Below are 27,864 nucleotides of genomic sequence, written 5' to 3' on the forward strand. Positions count from 1 at the left end.
CAAAATCTGCAGAAATAGGGGTAACACGCCTGTACCCCGGCCAAAAGTAACAAGCACCCAGCTCTCTCTGTCGGTCTTTCTCTCTCCTGTAAATGCACACGCTCACACGCACGACCAAGGACATTTAACAGATGCTCTGATCCACAGCAACATGCAGAGGGAGCACTTTTTTAAAACACACAATCCACTTATACTGTGCACCAGTTGAGGCAAACTACCTCGCTAAGAACACAGAAGGTCAGAACAACAGGTGTTGGAAAAGCACTTATTTATTGGTTGATTTGTTTTTGTCTCTCTCTTTTTTTCTTTTGCAGGAAAATATTACAATATTAAGACAAGTTGTGTAAAAACAAAAGTTTGGTCCCTCAAAGCACATACTTTTTTGTCTTTTTCTTCTTGTTTTTAGTCAGTCTCTCACACACAACTCTACTGCTACGCTGTGTGTCGTTATATACAGGAAAGATTCTACTTTGCCGGATGCATCCAGCAGCTTCAGAACCACATGGGACGAGGCGAGACGGGGCAGGGTTTTTTTTTTTTAAATAAGCAAAGGGATCCTTCCTGGACTCCACCCCTTTCTGCCTACCTGCACACAGCTAGTCCAGCCAGGTAAGATCACAGCTCAGAGATGTTCGAGTGCATGGAGGGGGGCGGGGGGGGGGGTCGAACCTGTGTTTCTCTGCATCTAAAACGATAACGAAGCCCGTCTCCCCACCGTTCTACACACTGGCCCACCGTGCTTTCAAACGAGTCCTTAAAAAATCCAAGCTAAACTTTGTTAAAAACTGCACCTTGCAACGTACAAATGACAGCGGTTTGCCGAAAAATAAAATATAACAAAAAAGCAAAGCTAGGAGGCTATTTACAAACTCCCCGCTCTGAACCTATTCAAATTACCAACCCCCCCCCCCCCCCCCAAGCCCCCAAACCCCCAACCCCCCCCCCGCCTCCCCACAGTGACAAAGTCATAGTCCTAACTGATCCACCACTCTGGGCCTGACCCTAACCCTCCCCCACCACCCCATACAGCTAGAGGGATGCAGGCTTGTTTTAGCCCAACCTCCTCCATCTTCCCAGGGAGGGTGGGAGCCGGTAGGAGCTGCAGGAGGACTACTCTGACAGGGCTGGGGAAAGGCATCTGCTTCTGACTGGAAAAGCTGCCGAACGACCTCAGCGAGCCAGTCTATGACACTGCGATGGCCCAGCGATAAGCCAACGATAAGCATGGGACTGAGGACCACTTACACACCCTGCTTATCCCTCACCCACACCCCCCCCCCCCAAAAAAAAAAAAATACAGTTAAAAAATTCCTCTGGCGAGTTGTGCTAAAGTACTCCCACGGCAGTTTTTAACATCACCAAAGTCATTGCTATTCACACAGGAATAATATTTTCTATTGTTAAAAAAAAAAAAAAATCTTTTCATAATTTAACAAGATGCATCAACTGACAAGATGGCCATCATCAGTGCCCTGACATATAGGGAATTTACACAACCGCAAAATGGTGATGATGGGGGAAGGGGGGGGGGGGGGGGGGCGGCGGGTGACTCACTAATTACATATATGTTCAAAACCCAACACTGCTCCCATGTGGAAGAATTAAAAAACGATCCCATCCCTGTGCGGACTGGTACGCGGTGAGCCGAAAACTTCCAGCTGCGTTGAGCTGGTATCACTCAGCGCGCTCGGCTCTCATTGGGCCCAAGCCTGCACAGCCAATCAGCGGCGTCACCGATGAGGCGCGGAGACGGAGACGCTATTGGGCGAGCAGCGCCTGTGTGGATGGAGCTACAGAGCGCGCCGCCCTCTGAAGCGCGTCCTGGCTTTCCGTCACATTCGCATGCAGCAGTTACCCCGGCACAAGGAGCGGCACGTGTAATCCGGGCCGATTGGCTAGGGCACGTCACAGTCGACCCCTAGGAGGCGTACACCACTCAAATGCCAATGGCTGTAGAGACCCTGGGGAGTCATTCCATTACTATGTCGTCATAGTTCCGTATTTTAGCAGATGAATAAAATTTGGTGTCAGTTTTTAAATACTGGCCTTAATTTCAGAATAATACCCATCTTGATTAAAAAAAAGGCATCTCCCACAATGCACCTGTAACTTCTTTTTTTAGAAGCACCTGACTGACAACCTGTTTGTTTATTTTTTCGTTTTTTTTTTTTTAATTGGTAGCCATGTCAACAAATTATCTGTGCTTGAGATGACCGATGGACGATGATGACCAAATGCTTCCTTCAATCAGCAAAAATGGCCCATGGAGACCATCGTGGAAAGACACACCTTCCTAAGCATGTCAAGAAATCTGGACTTAAATCGATGACACTCCTCCCAGCCATTGTGACATCAGCTGAAGCTCCGCCCAACTCATGCAGCCACATTCGGGAAGAAGAAAGCAGGCCAAAATTCCCTTTGTTTTGACGAATATATTTGAGCATCAACAATTTGTTTTTGTTTTTCTTGTAAATGGGGCAGTATATAAAAAAAAAAGAAAAAAAGAAAGCAAATGACTATAACTACACCTCTACACCAGACCTCCGCGGCACAAGGTTAGAACACAATCTCTGAGATACCCCACAGATCTGCCCCACCGTTACTGGTGTCTAATCCGACCCGGGGTCTCCCAATCCCATGTCACCTTGACAACCGACTCACAGCTGGCCTATGGGATGCTTAGCGGAGCACCACTCACCAAAGTCTTTCTTTCTGCAGTCAAAAAAAAAAAAAAAAAAAAACCTTTTCATGACACAATGTCATTAACAAATGTAACCAAAACTGGAGAGGGGAGGGGGAAAAAAAAGTGAAAATGACAACGTGTTGTTTGAGAACAGCATTAAAAAAAAAAAAAAAAAAAAGGTCCTGGAAATTCATGTCATGTGACCTTACATGTTGGAACTCCCTGAAACGCAGGGGTGGAGGGGGTCCTCAGCTGCTCAGCTGCACGCCGACCCACTGCGCTCAAGCCCCCGATTTCGCTCGACATTCGGTGAGAACCTCAACCAGGCCGGCTGAACGCTTCACGGCAACGTGGTACGTCGGCATGTTCCGTTGAAATGAGGACGGCCACCTGTTAAGACAGAGACCAGCGGCTTGCGAGAACACAGATTGGGGGGGGGGGAGGGGGGGGGAGGAGGAGGGGAGCGGAAGAGGCTGTGGTCTGCACGTTCTTCCTAGGTCCGAAAGTCAGAGATGAGGAGAGGCGGAGGGGCGAGGGGGACTGGAGCAGGACGGAGGCCCTAATTTCTTTCCTGCACAAAGACAGTCTCCTGTGGACACAGCCCCGCCTCCTGCAGCGTGATGTCATAGTCCAAGTGGGACAGCTTCCGTCGGGGGAAGTTGGTGACCAGTTCAAAGCGCTCGTTGGGGTAGCCTTTCGACTGCACGTGCTTCACCAGCGCCTACGGGAAGAGAGAGGGTGGGTCAACCGGGTAACAGGCACACCTGACGGCAGCACCGCCCCCCCGGCAGGCGAACAGGGACCAGGACCCACGTATTTTTGGGCTCTCGTTTTTGGTTTTCTAGAACTATTCTTCCCGCTGCTCTGGCCTGGTCAGCCCAAAGCGGCTCCCAAACTGTGGGTCGTGGGTGAGGTGGGTCCAGAGATGATGGGAAAAAAATTACTCGCCTACATACAGTGCACTTCCCCCCCCGATACCTACAGCCATCAAATTTAAAACGCTACACCTGTTGCATGTGACGTACTAGCCAAAGTGCACGCGCAGCTGCTCTGGCATACGCAAAAAAAAAAAAAAAAAAAGAAAGATTAATTCCACATTTGATGATATGCCAGCCATACATTTTACGAAGGGGAGGGTCACAGAAAACACACTGTCTCATTAAGCGGGTGTGGACAGTTTGGAGACTAACAGCGACAAATTACTCCCCCGCCCAGCTCCGCACCCAGCAGTCAGCAGATTCAATCCGAGTCCATTTGTGATGTCACGGGCTCTGGCTCTCCGGCTGCAGGGGATGCGACGCGCAGAGAAACCTGCTTTAACGGGTCAAGCCTCTGGGTGGGTGTGGCCCGTTACTGCCACGTTTCAGGAGAGGGTCGGGGCATGCCTCACCTCCGCACACCGGCGTCCAGGTGTGGGTGGATGTAAGTGCACCTGTGCCGCGGTCGGCAGGCAGGAACGGCACAGGTAAATTACCGTCTTACCGCGAGCGGTGCGCCCTTACCTGTCGCCAACACCGCTGCTCTGCGCACCGACCTGACATCTGAACTTTGACCCCGGCACACTCAACATTCCGACTGAGCGGTGTCAAGGTGGGTCCCTGTTCTTGGCGCTCAGTGAGAGAGCCTTACTGTACGCCACAGCGCCTCAACACCATCTTACACAGTGCACAGTGACATTTTCTGCAGTCTCGTCCTCGTTTCCACACCACGTGCGCAGTGACACATCAACACGATCATGCTCAGTAATGAATGATCCGTGGAAAAAAAAAAAAAAAAAGAAGTGACTTCACTGCAATTCCTACATTTCCCAGAGAACCCCAGCTCCCGGTGCAGAAGCTCCTCCACTCACCATGAGCTTGGCCTGCGTGGACATAGTGATCTGCTCCCTCTGGCCATCTGGGTACCGAAGCATCAACCGGGCCTTCGGACCTGCAACAGTCAGTCAGCGGCGAAACCAATTACTCAGTTACTTGTACTTGCTGCCAGACACACAACAGGGCTTTCTGAGCGATTTTACTGATTTCTTTGTACTGATCATGTTTTATTTTATTTTTTTTTAATTTGTATTTCTGTGTTCTGTATTTTTATCTTTTCAATTCTTTGCAATTGCTTTGATCTTAGTGCTGAATGTAAAGCACTTTGAGCTACATTTTATGTATGACAGGTGCTATATAAATAAAGCTTATTATTATTATTATTATTATAACATTTGGAAAACACATACGCTGCAAATAATCATCATGCTCTGCTTGGGATCGGTTTTGGAAAGCGTGATCTGAATTGGCCGAGGCCCGGGTTCTGTACCGTTGTCGTCGGGCTGGTCCAGGTGGGCGGGCTCGTCGGCGCCGGTCTCGGCGGGGGCCGGGCCGGAGTTCTGGGCCCGCGACCCGGCGAAGGGCTCCGGGGTGGCGGCCGGCGAGCTCTCCGGCGGCTCCAGGTGGTTCTTCTTGTTCTCCTCCTTCCTGTGGCTGGACTCCTTGTGCGGAGACCTCCTGTGGCGGGCGGGGCTGTCCGGCCGGGGGGGCGGGGTGGCCCGCGGCGGGGGGAGGGCGTGGCCGCCGGAGGGCCCCTCCCCCCCCTCGTCCTCGTCGTCGTCGTCGTCCGACCCGTCCACGGAGATGAGCCCCTCGCTGTCGGAGAAGGGCTCGGCCTCTGAGTCGTCCTCCGAGCGCGACTCGGCGTGGTCCGGGTTCGACTCGTAGTGCGTCTCCTGCAGCGACGCCCGGATCGCCGCCTCCAGCTGGCTGTCCTCGCTGGCGTCAATCAAACTCTCCTGGGGGGGCGGGGTCAGGGAAGAGGAGCAAAATGAGAGAGAGACTTTTGATGTGCCTTCTTTGAAAGGCAAAAACACTTTACACAGTTACCTCAAAACCTACCCCAACCCCATATTTTACAAACCGACTCCCACCCCTAGACAGAGAGAGAGAGAGACCAAGGGAACTAGGTAGAGGGAAGTAAAGAAGGAGAATGAAAAAGAAAAGGAAAATAAGAGTGATAGATGAAGGTATGGTCTGTCTGGTTTTTTTTGGGGGGGGGGCAGAGGGGGCAAGTAGGCACTGACAATAGTGCATTGGATGGATGTTCATGATCATTATTATCAACCAAAATTAGCTGTAAGGGGGGAGGGGGGGAGGGGAAAAGAATGAGGAAATAAAAGTCAAAGAAAAAGTGATAGAAATTAAAAACAAACACAAAGTGGGGGAAAAGTGAGAAAAGACCAAGAGGAAGAATATGGACTGGGGGGGGGGGGGACGGGACTCACAGAGCGCGCGCGTTTCGCGGGCGGGGGGCGACTGGACAGCCCGTCGAGCTGACCGTGTTCGCTCAGGAACCCCGACACCTGCTCCAGGAAGGAGGCCACGTCCAGCTGGTTCCACTCCACCATCTTCTGGCCTGGAGGTGACACAGGGGTCGTGGGTCAAGGGTCAGCATGGCATCTAAAAAAGTCACGTGCAACACATCTCGAATTGAAGCATTAGTCATCTGTACAGGGAGGGGGGTCACCTGTACGGGGGTCCAGTATGGAGATATAGGGAAACTTATTCAGTTTGTAGAACTGGATATACCTCTGTCCCTCCTCACTGTCGTGGTAAACCTGAACACATACACACACACTACAGGTGAATTAAAAGGTAAAAACAGGCTGTTTACCTCAAAACAACACCCGGAGAGTTTTCCTGCGCAAGGTCAAGTGTTCACCCACTTTTCTCCCAAATATCCTTATGTGTGAGAGTGTGTGAATGTGTGTGTGCGTGCGCATGTGAATGTGTATATGTGTGTGTGTGTGTGTGCGTGCGCATGTGAATGTGTGTGTGTGTGTGTGAGAGAGACAGAATGCGTGTGCATGTGTATGTGCGTACGCATGTGAATGTGTGTGTGTGTGTGTGTGTGTGTGTGTGTGTGAGAGAGACAGAATGCGTGCGCTTGCGAATGTGTACGTGTGTGCACGTTCGTTTGTGTGTGTGAGTGGGAAAGCGCGTTAGCGGGTGAGCGTGTGTACCTGCCAGAAGATGAAGTGCTCTCTAATGATGGTTCTGACAGCGTTGTTGCTCCACACGTCTCTGTTGAGACACTGGCAGGAGAAGTCCTGCACATTCTGAATGTTGATCATCAGCCACTTGTTCTCCAGTTGCCCACAGTCCTTCGCCTGGGGGGGGGGAGAGAGAAAGAAAGAGAGAGGGGAGAGAGACAGATTCACAATCTCTTTCCAACAGACCACTGGCAGGTGTAATTTACATTACATTACATTTATTTGGCAGTTGATTTTATTCAAATTTAGACAATAACCCTGCTCATTATTACTGAGCTATAAAACTTCCGGTTTCTTACATCCAGCTTCCTGACCTGTACAGAGTGCGGACTGGACAGCAGCATGTGAACTAAGCAGTGGCATGTGTGCCAACACTCCGCTTCGAAGTGAAGTGGAACGGTGGCACACGCATGTGTGGGTGTGCGCATGAATGTGTGCAAGTGTGTGTGTGTGTGTGTGTGTAAGTATGTGTGTGAGTGTGCGTGTGTGGGTGTGCATGTGCAAGTGTGTGTGTGTGTGTGTGGGTGTGCGTGTATGCGAGTGTGTGTGTGAGTGTATGTGTGTGTGTGTGTGAGTGTGCGTGTGTGAGAGTGTGCGTGTGTGAGTGTGTGCGTGAGAGTATGTGTGTGTGTGTGTGTGTGTGTGAGTGTGCGTGTATGCGAGTGTGTGTGTGAGTGTGTGCGAGTGTGTGTGTGTAAGAGTGTGTGAGTGTGTGCGTGTGCGTGTGCGTGAGAGTGTGTGTGTGTGTGTGTGTGTGAGTGTATGTGTGTGTGTGTGAGAGTGTGTGTGTGTGTGGGTGTGCGTGTGTGTGCGTGCGCACACTCCAGGGAGCTCACCGTCTCAAAGCTGCCTTTGTGCATGAGCTCGATGGGGGGGCGGAAGAGGTCGGCCAGGGTGCTCAGCTTCTTATCCACCGCACTGCCGTTCCGCAGCTCCTGCTCCTGCCGAACTGCCCACACAACAGGGAGCGTTAGAACTGCCCCCCCCCCCTCCGTGGGGTCAGGGGTCAGCTGTGACACAGACGGACCTGGAAGCTTACGCAAAAGATAACCCCTGAATCCCGGGAAGAACATCTGACCCCACTTACTCGTTTCGGTCTGGAAATCCCGGAAGCCGTCGAATATGGACCTCGCTGGTCTCCTCCTCTTTGGCACTGCAGAAGACAAAGGGCCGTTAGAACCCCAAAGCCGAGCTAATCTGCCCTCTGCTAAAGGCCAGGGGCCCGTGAGGGGCGCTATACTGCCCTCTGTTAAAGGCCAGGGGCCCGTGAGGGGCGCTATACTGCCCTCTGTTAAAGGCCAGGGGCCCGTGAGGGGCGCTATACTGCCCTCTGTTAAAGGCCAGGGGCCCGTGAGGGGCGCTATACTGCCCTCTGTTAAAGGCCAGGGGCCCGTGAGGGGCGCTATACTGCCCTCTGTTAAAGGCCAGGGGCCCGTGAGGGGCGCTATACTGCCCTCTGTTAAAGGCCAGCGTGGGGCACCTAACCAGGCTGAGGCGCTTACTGCCTCTGCGAGGACACCCGACAGCGCCGGCTCCACCAGGATGTCCTGTTTCTGGGGGATGGGTGCCCGCACCTCGTCCCTGAGGGCAAAGGACAACAACACACCTGAGTGACAAAACACCACCGCTGCCCATACAGGTACACACAAAAATCACAGCCCCCACCATACGACCTTAAAAACACACCTCATACATCAATACAGCCCACATACACACCTAACTAATATAACACCACCGCCCCCAACAGGTACACACAAAAATCACAGCCCCCCATACGCACTACACAATACACGCCTACAGTACACAAATCACAGCCTCACATAGTAACACACTAATACCCACCGCCGCCATACAGGTACACACAAAAATCACAGCCCCCACCATACGTACACCTACACTAATATAACGCCACCGCCGCCCATACAGGTACACACAAAAATCACAGCCCCCACCATACGTACACCTACACTAATATAACGCCACCGCCGCCCATACAGGTACACACCAAAATCACAGCCCCCACCATACGTACCCTACACTAAAACACCACCAAACAGGTACACACAAAAATCACAGCCCCCACCATACGTACACTACACTAATATAACCCACCGCCCCCATACAGGTACACAAACCAAAATCACATGCCCCCACCATACAATAACACCTGTACATATAATGCTAAAACAAAGCCCCCCCATACAATCGAGCCTACAGTACAAAAATCACAGCCCCCACCATACATAACACTTACATTAACAAAACAGCCCCCCCATACAGGTACACACAGGGTTTCAATTTAAAGCTGGGTCAGAAATGCCTCAGTTGGCGGGACAGCGCATGTACTCACTCTGGGAGGGGGAGTCTGCTGCTGGACGCCCCTGCTGAGCTTGAGCTGGTGCTGGGCTCCTCTGCGATCCCCCCTCCATCCAGGAACATGGTCACGGCCATTTCCAAGTTGTTGTCGCAGGCCTCCAACATGTGTTTCCCCACACTTTCAGTGGCTCCTGCAAGCACACACGGTTAGTGCCACACAGACACACACACACATACACACACACACACACAACCACTAGAGACACACACACCTCAATGTTACCCCCAAAGAGAGAGAGACACACAAACCCACACATACATTGCCCCAAGAGACACAGACACACACACCTCAACATTATCCCTACAGACACACACAAACACACACAACCCCTAGAGACACACACACACACATCAACATAATTCCTAGAGATAAGCAAACACACAGGCCTCAATATTACCCCTGGAGACACACCCACAGGCCTGCACACAAGCTAAAAGCACTTGCAACCCTGGTACCATGTACCGCAAACATGTCTATGCCATATAAGCACTTTTACTTGGTACAGGCACAAGAAAAATGCAAGTGACAAGTGCCTGTATTCATTCTACAAACATTCATACAGTTTGACATTAATGACCGTTTCAATAACATTTGTGGCACATTTTCATGCTTTCTGGCGAGTTGCTCGCTACCATTAAAAATCAAGGCAAGTTAATGTATGGAAATTTTCTCTGAAAAATGGGATAACCCCCAACTAAGCAGTGCATGTTCCTTCCCGTGGTTCATTCCAACATCTCAAAAAACTGTTCTTGAAATCCGCTCTGGGAGTGCGCATGCGTTGAAACATGTTGCAATCTTGCTAACGCTACATTTATTTCTTTACCAGTAACGTTACAAGGAGGCAGGACATCGCCAGTTATCTACCATACTGCATATTGTCTAAGCTACAAAGCAATTTCGCTTTAGATCGTTCTCTACGCTGTAGTTCTTGGAACCAGTTCATAAATTACTACTCAGTTAACGATATTGCTAGCTACATAGCTAGCTGGAGTTTGTTGACGGCTTTAATGCACTCCCGTGTTCCGAAATTTATTTCGATTAAACAAAAATGGGGAAACCGTATAGCAAGCTAGACATTATTTCAGACCTCGGTAAAATATTTAGAATTTAGAAGTTTTATCTTGCGAGGTGTTTTCAGAACAAGTAACCAACGGACTAGCTAGGTGTACAGTGATAGTACGAACACATCTTTTCGCTAGCTCCAGTTGAAGGATACGTCGAACCACCATTCCGCGGTTAGGAGGAGCCAACTAGCTAGAGGAAAATGTTGAACAGAACCTCCATTTCTTTATTGGACAAATTAAACAATGAAACGCACCTGCATGTAAAAAATGTGAATTTATGCAAGACTCTCTAAAACTACACCTGAATCATCCTCGCTATTGTCTTGCTGTGATGATCTTCGCTGAAAATTTTAAATGTTTCATTTTGGTGATCATGCACGTTTGCCCGTCCGAGTCCTTTCGATTTTGGTCTTTTTCCCTGTGCATGACAGAGGGGGCGGTAGTTTCTAATGCCCCTCTCGAGTTTTCTGCAGTTTGACTGTGCTTGTCACGCTACATTTTTTGTAAATATACCTTAAGGAAAATAAAACGGCAACACTTAAAAAACATATTATTTACCCGTTATGGCTGTAAATTGCTGTATTAACCCGTTCAGCCCCGGAGCTGATGCGTCCCCGAGCGCCGCCATCTTACCGCCGCCGACAACAACACACCGTTGCGCATGTGCACTGCACTGCTACACCCGCGACCTGGAGTTATGCGTCACAGCAATACATTTGGGTTTATGGGTAGTGTAGTTTTTGTGTATTTTAGTGCCGATTTGGTTGGAGCATGTGAATAACGAACGTTCGTGTCCTCAAAAAAACCAAATGTTGAGTCATATAAAATATTCTTACTGCCTTTTGTGCGGAAGCACCCCAGTAACATGAATGGCACGTAAAGCAAGCGATACATAAAACTGAAGTCAACGTTTCTACACTGTGCACATAGTTATTATATATAGCCTACAGTGAGCTCCTCAATGTTTGGGACAAAGACATCTTTTTTTGTTTTGGTTAATTTGGCTCCGTACTTCACAATCTTAGTTTTGCAATCAAACAATTCACATGCAGTTAAAGTGCACATTCTCAGATTTTATTTTTTCATTCACCTATGTCTTTTCATTATTTTTTCTTATTTCTTAGCATCATAATTCCTAATTGCTTGACTTGGGCCTCATGTTGAAAAATGGCAATAACAGACTCCAAAGTCAATCAAAAGCCGAGAATCAAGAGTAAACATTGAAAGCTCTTATACTTCCCTTAAGGGTTGAACACAATTGAACACACCCATCTTCTTAGCATACAATCAAATTCTAGACAATTCTGTCCTTCCCCAACAGTTTAGGGAAGGCCCTTTCCTGCTTCAGCATGACAATACCCCCGGGCACACAGCAAGGTCCATACAGAAATGGTTTTGTCAGGAACGGTGTGGAAGAACTTGACTGGCCTGCACAGAGCCTTGACCTCAACCCCATCCAACACCTTTGAGATCAATTGGAAAGGCAACTACAAGCCAGGCCTTGTCGCCCAATCATTACCCATCCTCACTAATGCTCTTCTGGCTGAATGGAAGAAAAATCCCTGCAGCAATGTTCCAACATCTAGTATAAAGCCTTCACAGAAGAGTGGAGGTTGTTATAGTAGCAAATGGTGGACCAACTCCATATTAATGCCCACAATTTTGCATGAGATGTTAGATGTCCACATACTTTTGGCCATGTAGTGTACATAGTTCAGCCAATATGAGGGTGATTGGGCCCTGAAACCGGTTTGGTCACATTTCCAGAGTCAGGTTTCCAGTCAGGCCTGCTAAATGGAAACAAATGTACGCCTAAAGCCTCATCCTCAAGACTCCAGAGTCCACCTGTCCGTTTGCTTGTCTGCTGATTGGCCCTCGGAGGTGCCAGTGTTCTAGAACCCGTAGCTTTTAACTACTAGTAGTGATTGCTACATCAGCATTAGAATGTTCATTTAAGAACGTTCTAATCACATATTTGCGATCTTGCACCTTAAAAGGGTTGAAAGTACCCACACCCGAATATTGTGAATTAACCACACATCTTTCAAAATGAAATGGGGAGAATCATGAATTTGGATAGACAAACACAAAAGGCCATATTTAATTTGAATTTATTTAATTATTTAATCTTTTATAATACATTCAGGTTAAAACAGTCAACCAAGCACTTGTAAAAATCAAATTTAAAAAAGGCAAACAAACAAAAAAAGAATCCCCCACACTCTCTCCTCCAAGCAGCTTTAGACTCTTCCCACAATCCTCCAGTGCTGCAGATCGGGTGTGGCTGAGGCTTTGACATTCTTTTCAGGTGTCACAGATCTTGTGCAGCCTGTGAGGCTTGTGAAAACATCCAGATGTACTACCACACCCCCACCCCAATCCCCAGACCCCCACGCAGGCTACATCCATCTGATGGAACCAGTACCTGTTCAGTGTTCACAAACACCTGTGGGGGAGGGATTGGAAGAACCACACCCCCAGACCCCTCCAGATCAATAAGAACCAAGCTACTGCACGTAAGATTCAAACAAAACAAACATTAACAAAAATCCACAAAACATGTTGTATGCTTTCGTACGCACTGTTGTGTACACCTCAAATGAAGGGTTCTATTGAAAAGAGGTGGGGGCATGCCATTTGAAAATGCAACCATACAAAGACAGTGCTCATAAGTGCACACCACCAGGAAAACAAAACTACTCATTTTAGTGTGTTTATTATTTCAAAATAACAGTTTTTTTTTTTACCAGAACTTAAATTAAAAGATAAAAAAATAAAAGATCCTGTTGCCTTCTGTGGTCTGCCTGAGCAGAGCGGAGTATACTCTGTGGCAGGTTGATAAATACTGACACGATACAACCAGTCAACATAAAACAGGACAAAGAGGCTATCCCTCGAGAGTGCAAAAGAAATCAATGACGAGAAAAGCCAACCCACTGCGCGAACAGTCTAAACAAGCCCACCTCAATTTTCTTGGGCTGTGTAGATTCCCTTTCCACTGATATACAACCACAACATGAGTACGTATTCCTGTGTGTGTGTGTGTGTGTGCGCGTGTGTGTTTGAAGGAGAAGAGAGCAGGGGAGGAAGGGGGTGAGTGTTATAATGTTATGGGGGGGTCCCTGTTTTGTTAACCAAATCCCAGCATGCACTGCTCCTCCTGATGTAGCGTGGGTGGGGTCAGAGCACTTCTGAAGCACAGGTCTTTTTTTTTGACTGTGTGAAACTGAACCATGTGGGGGGGTGGTGGTGGTGGTGGTGGGGGGGGGCATAAGAGAGGGCACACACAAACCCACATGCGAAGGGTTGGAGGGAAGTGGAAAAATCTTAAACCCCATTTCAGAAGGCATCGCACCCACGACACAGCTATGAATAAATAAGGGACTTCCATAAACAAGAGCGCAAAGCCGGAATGTGTGTGTGTGTGTGTGTGTGTGTGCGCCTGTGTTTACACAAGAGATAGCATGTGACCAATCCTGGGGTGTGTGTGTGTGGTTGAGGGTTTAGGTGTGCAGACAGACGTGGGGGCGTGGTGCTGGGGTCCTGGGGGTGGGGCTCACTGGCACGGCAGGGGGGCGGGGTCAGAAGCGGATGAAGGTGGCGTCTATCTGCCGCACGGTGGGCAGCGCCAGCATGATCTTGCGCCTGTACTGCGGGTCCTTCTGCAGCGGGTTGCGCTCCAGGTACACCGTCTCCAGCCCCCGCGCGTTCTTCAGCTCGTCCAGGTCGCCCCAGTTCTCGATCTGATTATCGTTCATCTGAGGGAGGGAGGGAGGGAGCGAGGGAGGAAGGGAGCAGGAGGGAACACGGAGAAAGGGAGGAGCAGAGAACGAGGGAAGGAGGGAGAGGAGATAGAGATAGAGATAGAGAGAGAGAGCGAGAGCGAGAGAGAGAGAGAGAGACACAAAGTGAGATCAATTAAGTCAGTTAAGAGTTTGACGTGGTTCACAGGAGTGGAAATGCAAAGGCACATGTATGCGAGCACCACCGACAGTCTACAGAGAGAGAGGTGTGAGGAAATGACTGCGCCCGTTGTTGCGCCCTGTCACTTGAACGCACGCCTCACCTTCCCTGCGCTTACCCAGAATTCCTGCAGCTCCGTCAGGTGGCTGATGTTCTCGATTCTCTTCACCCGATTGGCGGCGATGTCCAGAGTCGTCAGCTTTTTCTAACCCAGAAAAGCAGTACAGACGTGAGAATAAGAAGGGTTTGGGTGGGGGAGGGGGGTGTGGGGGGGGGGTGAAAGGGATGGACTGTGGGGGAAAGCATGGAACTCTGGGAACAGTAGTTCTGTGGCTAAAACATTTACATCGGTGAGTGAAAATAGTTCACACAAAGTAGACCCAAAGTTGCCAAACCTGGCCCTGGAGAGCAACAGAGTAGAAAAGCTACTGGTGTTTGTTTCACTTTAAAAATCAGCAACAAGTTTTCACCCAGGAAACTGGGCGAGGCGAGCCAACGGTTAAACGGGCAACGAAAGCCCTCAATCCCATGATTAGGCGGCAGTGTAGTATAATGGCGAAGGAGTTGGTCTTGTCATCTAAAGGTCGCAGGTTTGATTCCCCAACAGGACACTGCCGTTGTACCCTTGAGCAAGGTACTTAACCTGCATTGCTCCAGTATATATCCAGCTGTATAAACTGGATACAATGTAAGTCGCTCTGGATAAAAGCGTCTGCTAAATGCCTGTAAACTAAACCCATGAGCGCTGAAGAAGACACAGAGCAGATGACGACCTTGTGGAAGGGCAGAGGTTGTGCTTGTGGTATGTAGGCGAGTTTGTGAATGGCACTGCTGTACGGTGGGGGGTGGGGGGTGGTCTCACTCACGTTGTTTTCCAGGCCCTCGATGACCTCGATGCCATTGTGGCTCAGGTAGAGCTCCCGTAGGTTCACCAGACTCTGCAGTCCCTCCATCTTAGTGATGCGGTTACTCTGGGGGAATGGGTCAACACGGGTCGTCAAGAAAAAACCGATACGCACACACAACTTTCCAAGGGTTCCAAGCTCCCCACAAATAAGGTTCGGCTGAAACTTTGAGCAGGCTGGCTAAATCAACCGATATCAATAAATGCACATTTTTGAAAACAAAAGACAAAAACATTTTTTTTAAGTATGCGCAACCTTATTTCTCTAGTATGCAGTGAGTCACGTGCACAAAGGTGACCTGAAGCCAGGCCAGAGGGACTCACCTGGATGCTGAGCACCGTCAGGTTATGCAGCCCATCCAGGTTCTGGAGTTTGGTGATTTTATTGGTGCCCAGAAACAAGCTGTCCAGGGAGGAGAGAGAGTCCAGGTTCTCTATCACCTACAGACACACACACACACACACACACACACACACACAAATTAAGATTAAAAATATACACAGGCTGGACAGAAAGGCATGAATGTGCAGGGTGAAAGGTGTGAGAGACGCATGCCACTGCAAAGTACCACGCCTGCCATCCCAATATTATCCTGGGTTTTGTAATTACCATGGTTACTCGCCATAATGGCTTTGGGTGTCACTTGGGACAAAAGCACGCATCAAATGAATAAAACGTGAACCCAAAACAAATGGGCTGGTCCGAAGCAGCCTGGAGCCACACGTGACCTCACTATGCGTTCGCCTCTGACCCCTCACCCCTCACCCGGATGCGGTTGGAACCCAGCTCCAGCATCTCCAGGCCAGTCAGGTGGGCCAGGTTGTCGATGGCGCCGATCTTGTTGTGCAGCAGGAAGAGCTTCTTCAGCCGGGTCAGCCTCTCCAGACCCTCCACCTTCCTCAGGATGTTAAAGGACACGTCCAGGACACTGAGACAGAGAGAGAAAGAGACAGAAAGAGTGAGAGAGATTAAGAGTGAGAGTGAGAGAGACAGAGAGAAACAGAGAGAGAGAGAGAGATTAAGTGCATGGGTTGGTGAGTGTGTGCATATTAGTCAAACTTCAACTGCGGGTCCGTGTATACACATAAGAAGTGTGTCCGATTATGAGGCATGTGAATCTTGTGTGTGTGTGTGCGTGCGTGCGTGCGTGCGTGCGTGCGTGCGTGCGTCCGTTGGACTCACTCCAGCTCAGTTAGGTTCTGCAGGTTCTCCAGCCGGCGGATCTGGTTGTCATAGAGATCCAGTTCCCGTAGCAACGTGAGGGTCTCAAGGTTCTCGATCTTCTTGATGAGGTTCTGCCTCAAAGAGAGAGTCTGGGGGTGGGGGAGGGGGGAAGGGGGAGTGGGGAGAAAGGGTCCTGTCAACTTTCTTCCAAATATTTTCCAGTCAATTTCTGCTTTAACCTTTGGCCAAATGGCAAATCACTCCCTTTTACGCTCCATCCTACAGCTCTCATTTCTGGACGTAGGATCGTTTTCTTTTTAGAGACAAAGCACCTCATGGACCTGGCTTGTAACTCACATAGAGTAGTCTGAAGACTCGCCACAAGGGGGAGCCATTAGCGCTCAAACAACCGAAACCGGTGACACTTCCAAGCACTTCTGGCGTGCCGGAGCACAGTAACGGGGCTGCAACGTTAGAGTGGCGCTTTTTGTCTTGTGTGGCAGCAGCGACTAGCCAAACTCGCAAACAAGCCGAACCGCGTGACGGTAAAACAGGTTTGCATTTGAAGACACCAACATTACGCGAAGTTTCCACCGTTTCGTCGCTGGAAGAAGTACAAGCTGATGACACACAACGTTTCGCTTTTTTGTTCTCTAAGCCAAAGCACACTCTGTTGACAAAACTCACACTTCATTGCCAGTTAACTACAATAGCTGAATGCGAGCAAATCAACCCAAATAAAATCATCTGCCAACCACTCGACCACACGGTTTTATCAGACTGAATGCACAAGGGATGAACATGGATGACAATGCAAAAGACTCTTCTTTTTTGTGCTTTTCTGCCTTGTGTTATTTCCCAAATGAGAGGCAGAGCCAGATGTGGCCTACTTAAAGACAAGAAACTGACTGAAAAAAGCAAGTCCAAGCAAAGCTGACGTCATTTTAACATCATTCACAACGCAGCTACAGGACCCTTTAGAAGAAGCTGGGCGTTCGCTCTGCACTGCGCACAAGCTGCATGCATTGGCCACCAAAATAAAAAAAAACCCACAACTCAAAAACTATGAGCCAGAGGATTCTGGGATAGCATGGACCCACCTTAACCTTCCTCAGTACCTCCAGTCCCTCAATCTTCCCAATCCTGCAGTGAACCAAATCAACATCCTGCAAAGAATTTTTAAAAAGGATGAAAAGAAAAAATAGTAGAGAACAAAAAAAAAAGTGGAGGAAAAAAGATTCCATGTTAGCAAAAAACAAGTTTGCTTCTCAGCAGTGGAACAGCAGAGAAAGACAACCTACAAAAAGTATTAACGATGTATTAACTGCAATCCGAATCTTACTTGCAGTGTAAGACAGGTTAAATGTAGTTTAAACAGACTCAATGGCTCTTCTTACTGGAACATGTCGTGAGAATATTAAATTGGGAAACCATAAAAATCTGAAAAATAACATGCCCGCATCCAATTATTACCTCTTCCTCCGGATCCAGCGTTATGGTATCCATGTCAACAGGCACCTCCTCTTTTCCTTCATCGGGTAAGGATGAGAGAGGTAGACAGGAAAGAAGCAGGGGAGGAATTGAGAGTGAGAGAGGAACGAAGAGAGAAAGAGAGAGGCAAAAGAGGGACGAGGACAGGTGAAACAACGTCTTAATACATACAGGACCAAAACACACATCGTTTGACTGACAGCTCTAAAAGTCATCACGTACAAGCTTGCATTGCGCACATACATGCACACTTTTGAGACTTAAACACAAGAACAAACAGCTCTGGTCTTTTTTTTTTTTTTTTTTTAAGTCAGGGATGCCTTAGACCTTGTCATACACAAACACAGATTAACCGGGTCAGCCAGGTTAGTGGGTAACCGTAGAGACGGGGGAGGGGTCCGCACCTGTAGGAGGGGGCTCCTGGGGGTCCACCTCCCCATTCAGACTCTTCCTCTTGGTTTCCTCATCGCCGGACTCCTCGGATTCACCCTTCCTGTCAACTGGGAGAAAATAAAGAGTGAGATGCATTCTGAGGTTCAGTACAGAGATCATGACAGAAAAAAAAACAGGAGGAGGACGAGGAGGAGGAGGAGGAGGACTACTACTACTACTCAGTAAGAGTCAATTGCAGTGTGCTTAGCTGGAGTTTAAACCTCAGGGCTAAACCTTTCTACCCTAGAACTGCATTACAACTGGAATCGTTGTTCCAGATTTGCATAGCTGTTCCAGTTCTTGCGCAGTTCTGTTGTCTTGGGGTTTAAACTCCCAACTAATCGTGCAGTTGGTGTTATTATAATAATGATTATTGTTATTAGCGCTAATAACCAACTCCATACTGATCACATAACAGCAAGATTCGGTAAAAATCGATTTAAACTGCAATACTGTCCCCGCAACACAGAGCAGGTTAGCAAAAATTAGCAGGTTAGACGATGGATGGAATGTTCTCCACACCTTTTCCCAGAGTGAAATTCAACACGCCCTTTAAAGAACGCTTGCTAAGGATTTTCTAGCACTTCGTGGCTGTTGAACCATAATGTTGAATTAATTTCAACAGATGGCCAATATACAATCGTAACACTAACCAAATACAACAGTAACCAGACCCAACCTCTTTCAAACAATGTAATCAAAATCCTTCCCCAACGTTTAAAATGCTGTTTCAAAATTCAAGCATTCCGAAGTTCAATGACTTGAAGCACCCGTGGAAACATTGATAGCCGTCAGGCATGTCGTAGCATCACGGATCGCATGGGAAAAATCTTTCAAACGACGATAAACTTTGCTCAAAAGACAAGCAATGTCAAACAGATAACATCTAATGTCCACAGCTCGGCATATTATCTTCAATCTATTTTAGGTTAGGCAGCCACTGATATACCAATATAGCTGCAAATAATCATACCTAGTCCACTTTAAATTGTGCATACCTGCAACTAGCTACCTACAGAATGACACTCAGGCCCAGAGAGGGAGTGAAATTAACGTTAGCAAGCAACCCACCGTTAGCTATCTAAGGAAATGCGTCTATGACGCAGCAAAAATGAACAACAAATAGATTTTTTCCCCACAGTCCACCAAGATACAATTATTCGTCCAGCTAGCCCGCAAGTCAGTTGTATAACGTAGTCAGTTAGCGAACCAGTCAGTCAGCTGCATCATCTGATTTTGCTAGGCAGTTACAATAAATTTACGATAAACGCCAGTAATTGTTGATCTATTTATTAAAATACGAAGCAAATAATATCACCAGTACAATTAATAACGATGCTTAATATGTGGCCGCCGAAATTCACCACAGTAAAAACTGTAAACAAGATGACTATGGGAATGAATAGCTAACGGGAAACATGCTAGCTAGCCTGATCGACACGACACGATTCACTTCGCATTTTAGATAGCACTCGCGGATCTTTCACTGTCATTTAAAATTCTGATAGCCAAAAGCCCTATCCCACTGACACGCGATTCCGTTTTAGCTAATATTAAGAAGACAGCTTATCTTAATTTTCACTCACCTTCCATCTCTTGCGATTCGCTCACCGACAACGAAGCCATTTTTCCTGGCTGTTACCCCACCCTCTAGGTCATTTCATAAACTGACAGCTTCGTAAGCCAATAATGGCAGTGGCTCTGTGCACCTCGCAGGAAGAAGGTGGTTTTCCCCCGATCAGTACTGCGCAGAGAGGGATGTTTAAAAGAACGGGGTGGGTCCGCACGGTCATCGAGCGTAGCCTACTACCTCTACCCCTGTGAGGTTCGTTAATTTGCGCAGTTTTTCTCCAAAACAAGTGAGACCACCATCACTGAAGTAAACGCAGCGCAACGTATTTAATTGACGTAAACGCTGCGCAGATGCATCTCAGATTCGCCGCTGGAGGTGGTAGATTTTCCAAACAATGCAAAATACAGTCGGTTAAAGTTGGCTGGCGTTATGCACTCAGCGGCCACTTTATTAGGTAGGCTACGCTTGCACATTAACAGCTAAACGTGTCTACAGCTCAGTATGTAAAGCATACAGACCTGGTGACGAGGTTTAGTTGTTTTTTTTTTTTTTTAAGATTATCATGGGCAAAATTTGTAAAAGTGACTGTTCATGCCATATGTGGTGGTTCCAGCATCTCAGAAACAGCTGCCTGGCTGGCATTTTCTTTAAAGTTTACAGAGAATGGTGTGATTAAATAAATAAAAAATCCAGTGAGCGGCATTTTTTTGGGAAAACACCTTGTGAATAAGAGAGGTCTGAGGATAATGAGCAGGGTTGTTCAAGCCGGCAGAAAGGCCGCAAATTGTCAAATTTTTACAGCAAACAGCTTTTTATAGAAGCGGTGCTCCGAAGGGCATCTGTGGATGCACAATGCAATGAACTTTGAAGCGAATGGGCTACAGCAGTGGAAGAGTTGTCAGCTATCAGCTAAGAATAGGAAAATGTTGCTACAATGGGCACATGATCACCAAAGCTGGTCATTTGAAGATGGAAAAGTGTTGCCTGGTCTGGAAAATCTCAATTTATGTTGTGACAATCAGAAAGTAGGGTCATAACCACAGCCGTGGAATATAATGTAATATAATATAATGCTTGATGCAATATTCAAAATGCCCTACCTTGAGTGAGCAAGAAATGGAAAAGGTGCCACAGCACCATCTGCTGAATCTGCTTGGTTAAGCTGGTCTTGAAACCTGAAGGTCACAAGTTCAATTCCCAGGGTAGATGCAAATTGTTAGATGGCCACAAAAACAGAATGACTTGCCTTCGTTGATGATACAACTGCTGATGGCAGCAGCAGAGTTAATTCTGAAGTGTGCAGAAGCATCTTGTCCTTTCAAGTTCAAACAAATGCTATCATACCAGAGTCAAACGCCAGTCCTACAGGGCTCTACAGTGTCTGCTAGTTTTTGGGGCGTTCTTTGCGCCAGTGGTCCATTCAAGTCATTGATTGGCTAAAGAATCCACACGCCTTGTTCTCAAGGCCTTAATTGGCAGCTGATTGAAAGAAAACCACAAAAAAATTGTTTCAACAACAAGTGTTTTGTATGCTGAAGAGAAAACTATATGCAACAAACTACTAAATACATACATTATGGTGCCCGGAAATGGTGGGGGTTATGTGTAGAACGTGTTATAATTTCTACATGGCAAAACCAAAATGTACAAAAATACCCTTTAATAAAAACAAGTAAGAATCCACTCTTCAGCGTGTGAATTCCTTGATTACAAATATAAAATTGTGGCATGCAGAGCCAAATTAACTTTTCAGTCTTTTTCCCAAACATTATGGAGAACACTACATATTATTTGTCTTAGTGGCACATTTTATGTGCTTAAAGTCGACAGTGTCATGGTTCTGTGGTTTGTCTGCATTTCCCTTTTTGGGCCGCCAGATGGCGGCACTTCGGTTTTTAGTTCTGTTCTTTTACCCTGTTTAATTATATTGTTTTCAATTATTCAGTTGTTGTTTGGTTGTCTCGTTTTCCCTTCCCTCTCTGTGGCCTGATTGTGCATTGTGCCCTGCTGTGTCTCGTCAGTGTCTTGTCTATTTAAGTGCTTGTCTTCCCTGACTCGGGTGCTGGATCTTTGTGTGTGCTTCTGATTATGTTTCTGCCCTGTGTATTTCCTCCGGAGAGTAGCTCCCTGTGTGTTTCTGCCCACGTTCTGTTTTAACATGCTTTTGGATTCTTGGATTTTCTTTGTTTCCTGTGTTTTGAAGTTTTTCTTTGTTTTGAGTTGCCCTGCGATGCCTTTTGTTCCCTGCTTTAGTTCCTGTTTTGCAAGTAAAGTCCTTGTTTCCATTTACCGTTTGGAGTTTTGTGTTTTCGCCCTCACTCTGCGTTTGGGTCCTAACCCCGCACTACCGTGTCAGACAGGTCTGTTGCCAAATATGTGTCAGCTTGATGCTGCAGTTAGCGCAGACCTTCTCCGCCTCCATCGCTCCCAGCTAAAGCAACAGACTTGTTTTGTTTCTTATGGCGTTTTATGCGCCAGAATCCTCCTGACTGCCACTGTGTATCCGGTGCAATCAGTGCAAGGAACCAGACTGTTCTGAACAAATTGTGACAGTGCAGTAAAATGAGCACTGTTGAGTGACATCGAAAGAGAAAGCAACCTGTGCAAGCGACTGTGTGTGTGTGTGCATGAAATGGAGAGTTTGAACATGCCTGCACCCATGCATTTGTGTTTCTACCCTTTCATTTTGACAGGGGGGTCTTCCCGAGAGAGACTGTCTAATAAAATTGTGGACAGGCAGCTTAGGAAATGCGCACTTCCTTGACTGCCTTGAAGCACCCAATTTTTTTTATTTTTATAGCTCCACCCCTACCTCTGACCAAGTTCTGTTTATTTTCAAGTCCTGCTAATTAAAACAAAAGAATAAAACCGCTTTTAAAAGCTTACTGGGAATTCTAAAAATAAAAAAAGGCTATAGGGATTGATTTATTGCTGAGAAACATATTTGAAAGTTTTCCAACTGTCCTTTATCGCTTATTCTTTTGGGTGCGCACAGTGCAGGCAGTAGGCTACTTCCGTTGTTTATCACAAGATGTTACACTACACTTGAAAGTAACCTTTTGCACATCATACATTGCAAAATGACGAAGTACTGATATAGTCTAGAGCTAAGCGTTTAATTCGAACCTTACAAAGACTTTATCAATAATTGATGTTTTTGAGGGTTGTTTTGCGAACTTATGAACACTTGTAGACATGAAATTTGGAAAAAAAAACAAAAACAAATGGCTGCACGAAAGTTTTCTGTTGAGAATGGTGTCTTGAGAGGTTAACTGAATTTCCTACTTAACATGCAGTAATTTACCTCAACAAAAGTTATGTTGTCATTTTCACTGTTCGTTTATTTATTTATTAGGCTGTTTATTTAACACATGCACGTTTGATACACATGGCAAGTTCAATGTTAAGTCGCTTATACTTGAGTTCATTCTCATATACATCAATAAAACACAGTTTAATTTTAACGATAACAAGTGGAGAAAAAACTGAACAGCTTCTGCCCTTTAAACGGACCGGTTAACTGCGCCTCCTGAAGGATTTCCTCGTATAACCAATCAAACAACGGCATCACTTTAAAAGTCAACAAGACATGATTTCTTAATTCCTGGGCACATATCGCTTCTCTTCAATGCAAGGAGTCCCTCATGTATAACCACATATTCGTGGGGGAAAACTTAAGATTATTTTCGCATTAGTAAAGCCTAGCCTATAGTCTTTTTACATTTATCTGAACTCCAGTTTAAAAGCGAAACTAGAAACGGAAACTGAGAGCTTTTCACCAGTTTACGCCTTGGTCTTCATTTATTTTGACGAACGATGGGGATTCAGATTATCTTCTCGCTTTTATGGACAGTATTTTTCTCACTGCATGAAGCCAAAGGTAACTATTATTTTCTATTTTCCATTTTCATACAAATATGAAACCAAATGTTATGAAATATCTGCTCCACTAACAGAGTAAAATGTATTCTGAAACGGTTGATTTAACACGTAACATTTTATTGTGTCAGTTGTTAAAGTTTTCAAGTTTTCACGTTTTTCTTGAAAATATATAAATACCATCGTAATAGAGCTGTTTGTGTCTTGTGCCCTGTCTCAGTTACTGTACGCTATGTCTTTGGAAAAGTTTTGTTTTTGTTAAAATAATTCCGTGCGTTTCCTTTCAGCGTAACTCATTCGATTACGTTTACGGTATCTTCACCCTTTTTGCAGCAATTCCCCCGTTTTGTTACACATATACAATATAGACTATAAACAGCCTAATGTCTACAAACTATAGCTTAAACGTCAGCGAATTCAACGGCAACATAAACTCTCTGAGTTGATTTAATACCGTTTTATTGTATTTATTATTATGTATTATTTTTTTGTGTGAACGACCCCTCTCCTACCCCATATATATATTTTTATGCAGAAACAACGATTCGATATCAGCATAGTGGAATCGTCGGGGGGTCCCCGACTTCAGAAACCCTTACAATTGACAGTGTCCCGATCGGGTGGAGTGACAGACGAAACAACGGATTTCTCTCTATCAACACTGAATGCCAGGGTCTTTTTCGCATGACACTGAGGATGATCACCAGAAGTTTTAACCATACAACAACGAGTGAGTTCAGCTTCTGAATTATTATGGATATTCGTGTTATTGTTATTCATTCTGCTACTACAACAACAGCATCACAGCCCTGTTTTACTAATGTCATAAATGTGACTGTTGTTTGTTTTGTGCACCTGTCCCATTTTTGGCTGGACCGCAACAGACTGACTGAGTGATAAAGTTGCATCGCGCATGTCTGTGACATCGGCCTGTTCGGTCCAGCCATATACTAGGTTTTAACCTGGTCGTGTTTCGTCTGCTTTTAGACAATCACACGTATCAGCGCACGCACGAATGCTTCCTGGAGGGGCACAGGGTGCTGCGCGTGTCAGACCGGATTCACTACGATGGGGCGGAGTACCTGTGTCTGGACAGCGCCAAGAACACCTGGATGGCGGCCGTCCCACAAGCCCTCGCGCTAAAGCAGCAATGGGACCGGGAGAGCGGATGCACGGAGAGGCACAAGGTTCTCCTCCAGAACGGATGCACCGAGCTGATCGAAGAATTCTCACGCGACAAACATTCTGCCCCAGGTAGGCTAAAGGTGACGCAGCTGCATCCCTGCACTTGTTTGTACCGAGTTTAACCGTTGAGACAAACATGACTAATCATGTCTAGCTGGTTTCGTAAACTTTCATGTGCTGATCTGCTTATAAGCAGTCTAGTGGTGGGATTAGTGTGTAGTGACGTTGTGACATTCAGCTCCAAAGCTAGATGGAGATAATGTTGCAGGAAATCTTTGTTGATATTTTATGTAAGTCACAATAAATTCTATCCAAGCACACATGGCCAAATTGCCCAACATGTTTTCATAGGAATTCCATCTTTGTCCTCCACAGCAATAGAGGTGCATTGCGTTAGTTGTATCTACTGATAGCTAACTGGACTGACTGTACACTCTAACACAGAAAGCAAGGGCATCGTGACAAATTTTGTGCCAATGCTATCGCAAGAATTTCTACAAAATATATTGCAGCATACCTTGTTTTATTTTCAAATAAAGAAAACGTAAATAACTTTCTTTCTTTTTTTTTTTTTAAATTTATTTATGGTTTTTCTACAGAGGCATCTTTGGCTATTGTATTGATTCCCATCCTTATAATTGTAGTCCTCCTCTGTCAGTTCATGGTCAGCTTCCTGATTTCAAGACATGGTGAGTATGACTGTGCAGGAGTCCAGGGAGAATTAAATTATTTTTTGTTTCATTATAAGAACTTAAGAAGACACTGTAATTACATCCTGATACACCTTAATGCAACAAGGTTCTATTCTTTTAAACTGACATAATTAGCATTATCTCAGGAACAATTTAAAACTCTTGTTTGTGTATAACTGAAACATTTCTTGCCCCTGATCACACCACAAAAATTGTTACAAAGTGACCAGTGTTTACTTTTTTTTCTTCTACTTTTGACACACCTTGCCATTATTATTATTTTCTATTGTATGTCATAGTTTATTTTGTCTTAAATTTAGATTTTCATGCATTATGTGTAGACCCGTGGGTACTGTGTGTGTCTGCTGTAGAACCAGTTGCCCAAGAATGGGACTGGACAGATGTACCGTGTTAAATTTGTTGGACTTACTGTGTTTTTGCACTTCTGTCTTCTGGTCCCACAGGCTCAAGGCTCGCAGGAGGTAGGAACGGCTACTTCCGACACGACCCGGACACTGAGGTGGAATTAGCGGGGGTGTTGGGGGTGCAGTGCGCCCCTATGAGCGCCCATATGAGTCATGGGGGGGCCCCCTGAGTACCCAAACACACATGCAAACCTCGGCCTAATAACTTTTGGGCGGGGGCGGGGGGGTTCTCATTGTGCCTTGCACCCTTATGTATGACAGGTTAGCTCTGCCCGGGCACATTTCCTGTTGTCCACACTGTTTACCGTACATCTACGCAGCCAAAAAGATTCAGAACCTCTTGAAGAAATATTAACCAGCTGCCATAAAGGATTTACTTGGAGCATTGCTGCTGGCCCATTGCTTGGTAACAGATAAATCAGGCAATAGCTTCCCCTTCAGTTCCTACTCTCAGCTCAGATGAACACTTACTCTTCTGTGCCCTACTAATGCTGTACCTAACCCACATGTGTGTCCAGGGCAGGTGTGTTTACCTGTAAGGTGAGTCTTGTCTTCATTTGTCTTCCCTGCACAGGTGTTATGGGGTCAATCATCCATTACCCTCAGAGGAACGTGGGCATCAAACCCTTAAAGGGAGACCCAGAAGAACACAACTTGGCATTTACCCCCTCCAAAGGGGTAACACTCTTCCCTGCTGGTCATCCCAACTTAGGGAGGGACACTGCAGGGCAGTGTGGTGCAACCTGTGGGCCAAATCGCGCTATATGCAAAAAATTAATCGAGGCATTTGTCGATCCGTGCTTTGCTCAAAATTAGATTTTGCTCCCCATTCAAGGCAGCAGTGGAGCACGATGGTAGCATAATGGAGGATTGGATTTATAACCCCATAGTTGGAGATTAAATCCCCAGATGGAGCACTGCTGTTGTACCATTGAGCAAGGTACTTAACCTGACTTGCTTCAATTTATATCCAGCTGTATAAATGGATTGAATATAAGAAATTATGTAGCGTGTGTTAGCCACTCTGGATGAGAGCATTTTCTGAATTCCTGAAATGTACAGTGACAAGAAATGCTTCAATGAAAAAACCAAAAAAAATTCCTCACTTTGTCACACCAATTTTATTTGAGTTTTTTTAGGTTTTCTCAAATGAAATGTTCAGATTCATTCAAATGAACCTAAAGATTTTCATTTGAGAAAACCTAAAAAATATAAGGGTAACAAATAAAATATAGATTTTAGGCCCATACAATGGAACATGATTTTCAGTGTGATGTGTAAATATGTATAAAGAGAATGTTGCCAAAAGATAAAAATGTAGCTTGACATGCAATGTTATTTAGATTTTTTATCTGTCTAGGGTTTGTACTGATTTTTTTTTGCAGACTGTGAACTACATTTTATTCAGGTTGGGAAATTAGGCCTATATTGTTCATATGATTGGCTAACTTTTGCAGTTCTTGCTTATGGTTTGCTTGTCTATTGCAGTTCTTGCCTCTATTTGTCGTTTTGCTGACATGAGACAGAAATAAACAGTAATAAGCCCATTGACACCCAGTTTCAGTTCATTTATTTAGAGCAACGTGTAAATAAATAATGATGTGTTGAGCTATAGTTCTGTTGATAGGTATCCTATTTAGATTTCCCTCTTAAAAACAAACCTTCAAACTTTCAGCTACAATAAATGATTGACTAATTGTAAAGTTACGCATTCACCAGTACTGTGCACCAGCTACCCAACTGATGTGTGTTGTCAGCACTGGTAAGCTGAGGGCACACATACCCACAATTTAAAAACGGGAGTACGAGGAAAAATTCAGAGGAAATATGTCGCAACATGTTTTTACATATCGACTGTTCCTCGTTGTAATATGATTAATGCTGTGTGCTGCTGGAGATAGTTTTGTTTGCTTTTTGTGCGGCTTAGTTTCAGTGCTTTAAAAAACGAAACGCATTTATTACAGAGTAAAATAAAAAAATGTTTAGAGCTGAGTTGTCTCG

At 46.1% G+C, this 27,864-nt stretch overlaps 2 protein-coding genes and 1 long non-coding RNA gene across 3 annotated transcripts; 1 reads left to right on the top strand and 2 right to left on the bottom strand.

Moving 5' to 3' along the window:
* Positions 1-251: 251 nt before the first annotated feature.
* Positions 252-10,797, bottom strand: ubxn7 (UBX domain protein 7). The gene is made up of 11 exons (XM_064341560.1): positions 10,713-10,797; positions 9,064-9,220; positions 8,233-8,294; positions 7,801-7,866; positions 7,550-7,662; positions 6,684-6,830; positions 6,188-6,278; positions 5,946-6,076; positions 4,988-5,456; positions 4,533-4,612; positions 252-3,404 (listed from the first exon to the last, which is right to left on the bottom strand). The coding sequence occupies exons 1-11, from the start codon at positions 10,780-10,782 to the stop codon at positions 3,243-3,245; spliced, it is 1,548 nt and encodes a 515-aa protein (XP_064197630.1). The 5' UTR covers positions 10,783-10,797; the 3' UTR covers positions 252-3,242.
* A 1,452-nt stretch (positions 10,798-12,249) lies between these two features.
* Positions 12,250-20,128, bottom strand: ppp1r7 (protein phosphatase 1, regulatory (inhibitor) subunit 7). Its single transcript, XM_064341579.1, has 10 exons — positions 19,696-20,128; positions 18,082-18,177; positions 17,660-17,715; positions 17,287-17,352; positions 16,205-16,335; positions 15,788-15,950; positions 15,346-15,462; positions 14,984-15,088; positions 14,236-14,322; positions 12,250-13,912 (listed from the first exon to the last, which is right to left on the bottom strand). Exons 1-10 carry the CDS (start codon positions 19,733-19,735, stop codon positions 13,736-13,738), a joined length of 1,038 nt encoding a protein of 345 aa, XP_064197649.1. The 5' UTR covers positions 19,736-20,128; the 3' UTR covers positions 12,250-13,735.
* Positions 20,129-23,236: 3,108 nt separating this feature from the next.
* LOC135258242 (uncharacterized) lies at positions 23,237-27,414 on the top strand. Its single transcript, XR_010330911.1, has 6 exons — positions 23,237-23,562; positions 24,097-24,291; positions 24,549-24,815; positions 25,346-25,435; positions 25,903-25,920; positions 26,438-27,414. It is a non-coding gene; the product is annotated as an uncharacterized LOC135258242 (long non-coding RNA).
* The last annotated feature ends 450 nt before the right edge of the window (positions 27,415-27,864 follow it).

Source organism: Anguilla rostrata, chromosome 6, assembly GCF_018555375.3.
Source record: "Anguilla rostrata isolate EN2019 chromosome 6, ASM1855537v3, whole genome shotgun sequence".
NCBI lineage: Eukaryota > Metazoa > Chordata > Actinopteri > Anguilliformes > Anguillidae > Anguilla > Anguilla rostrata.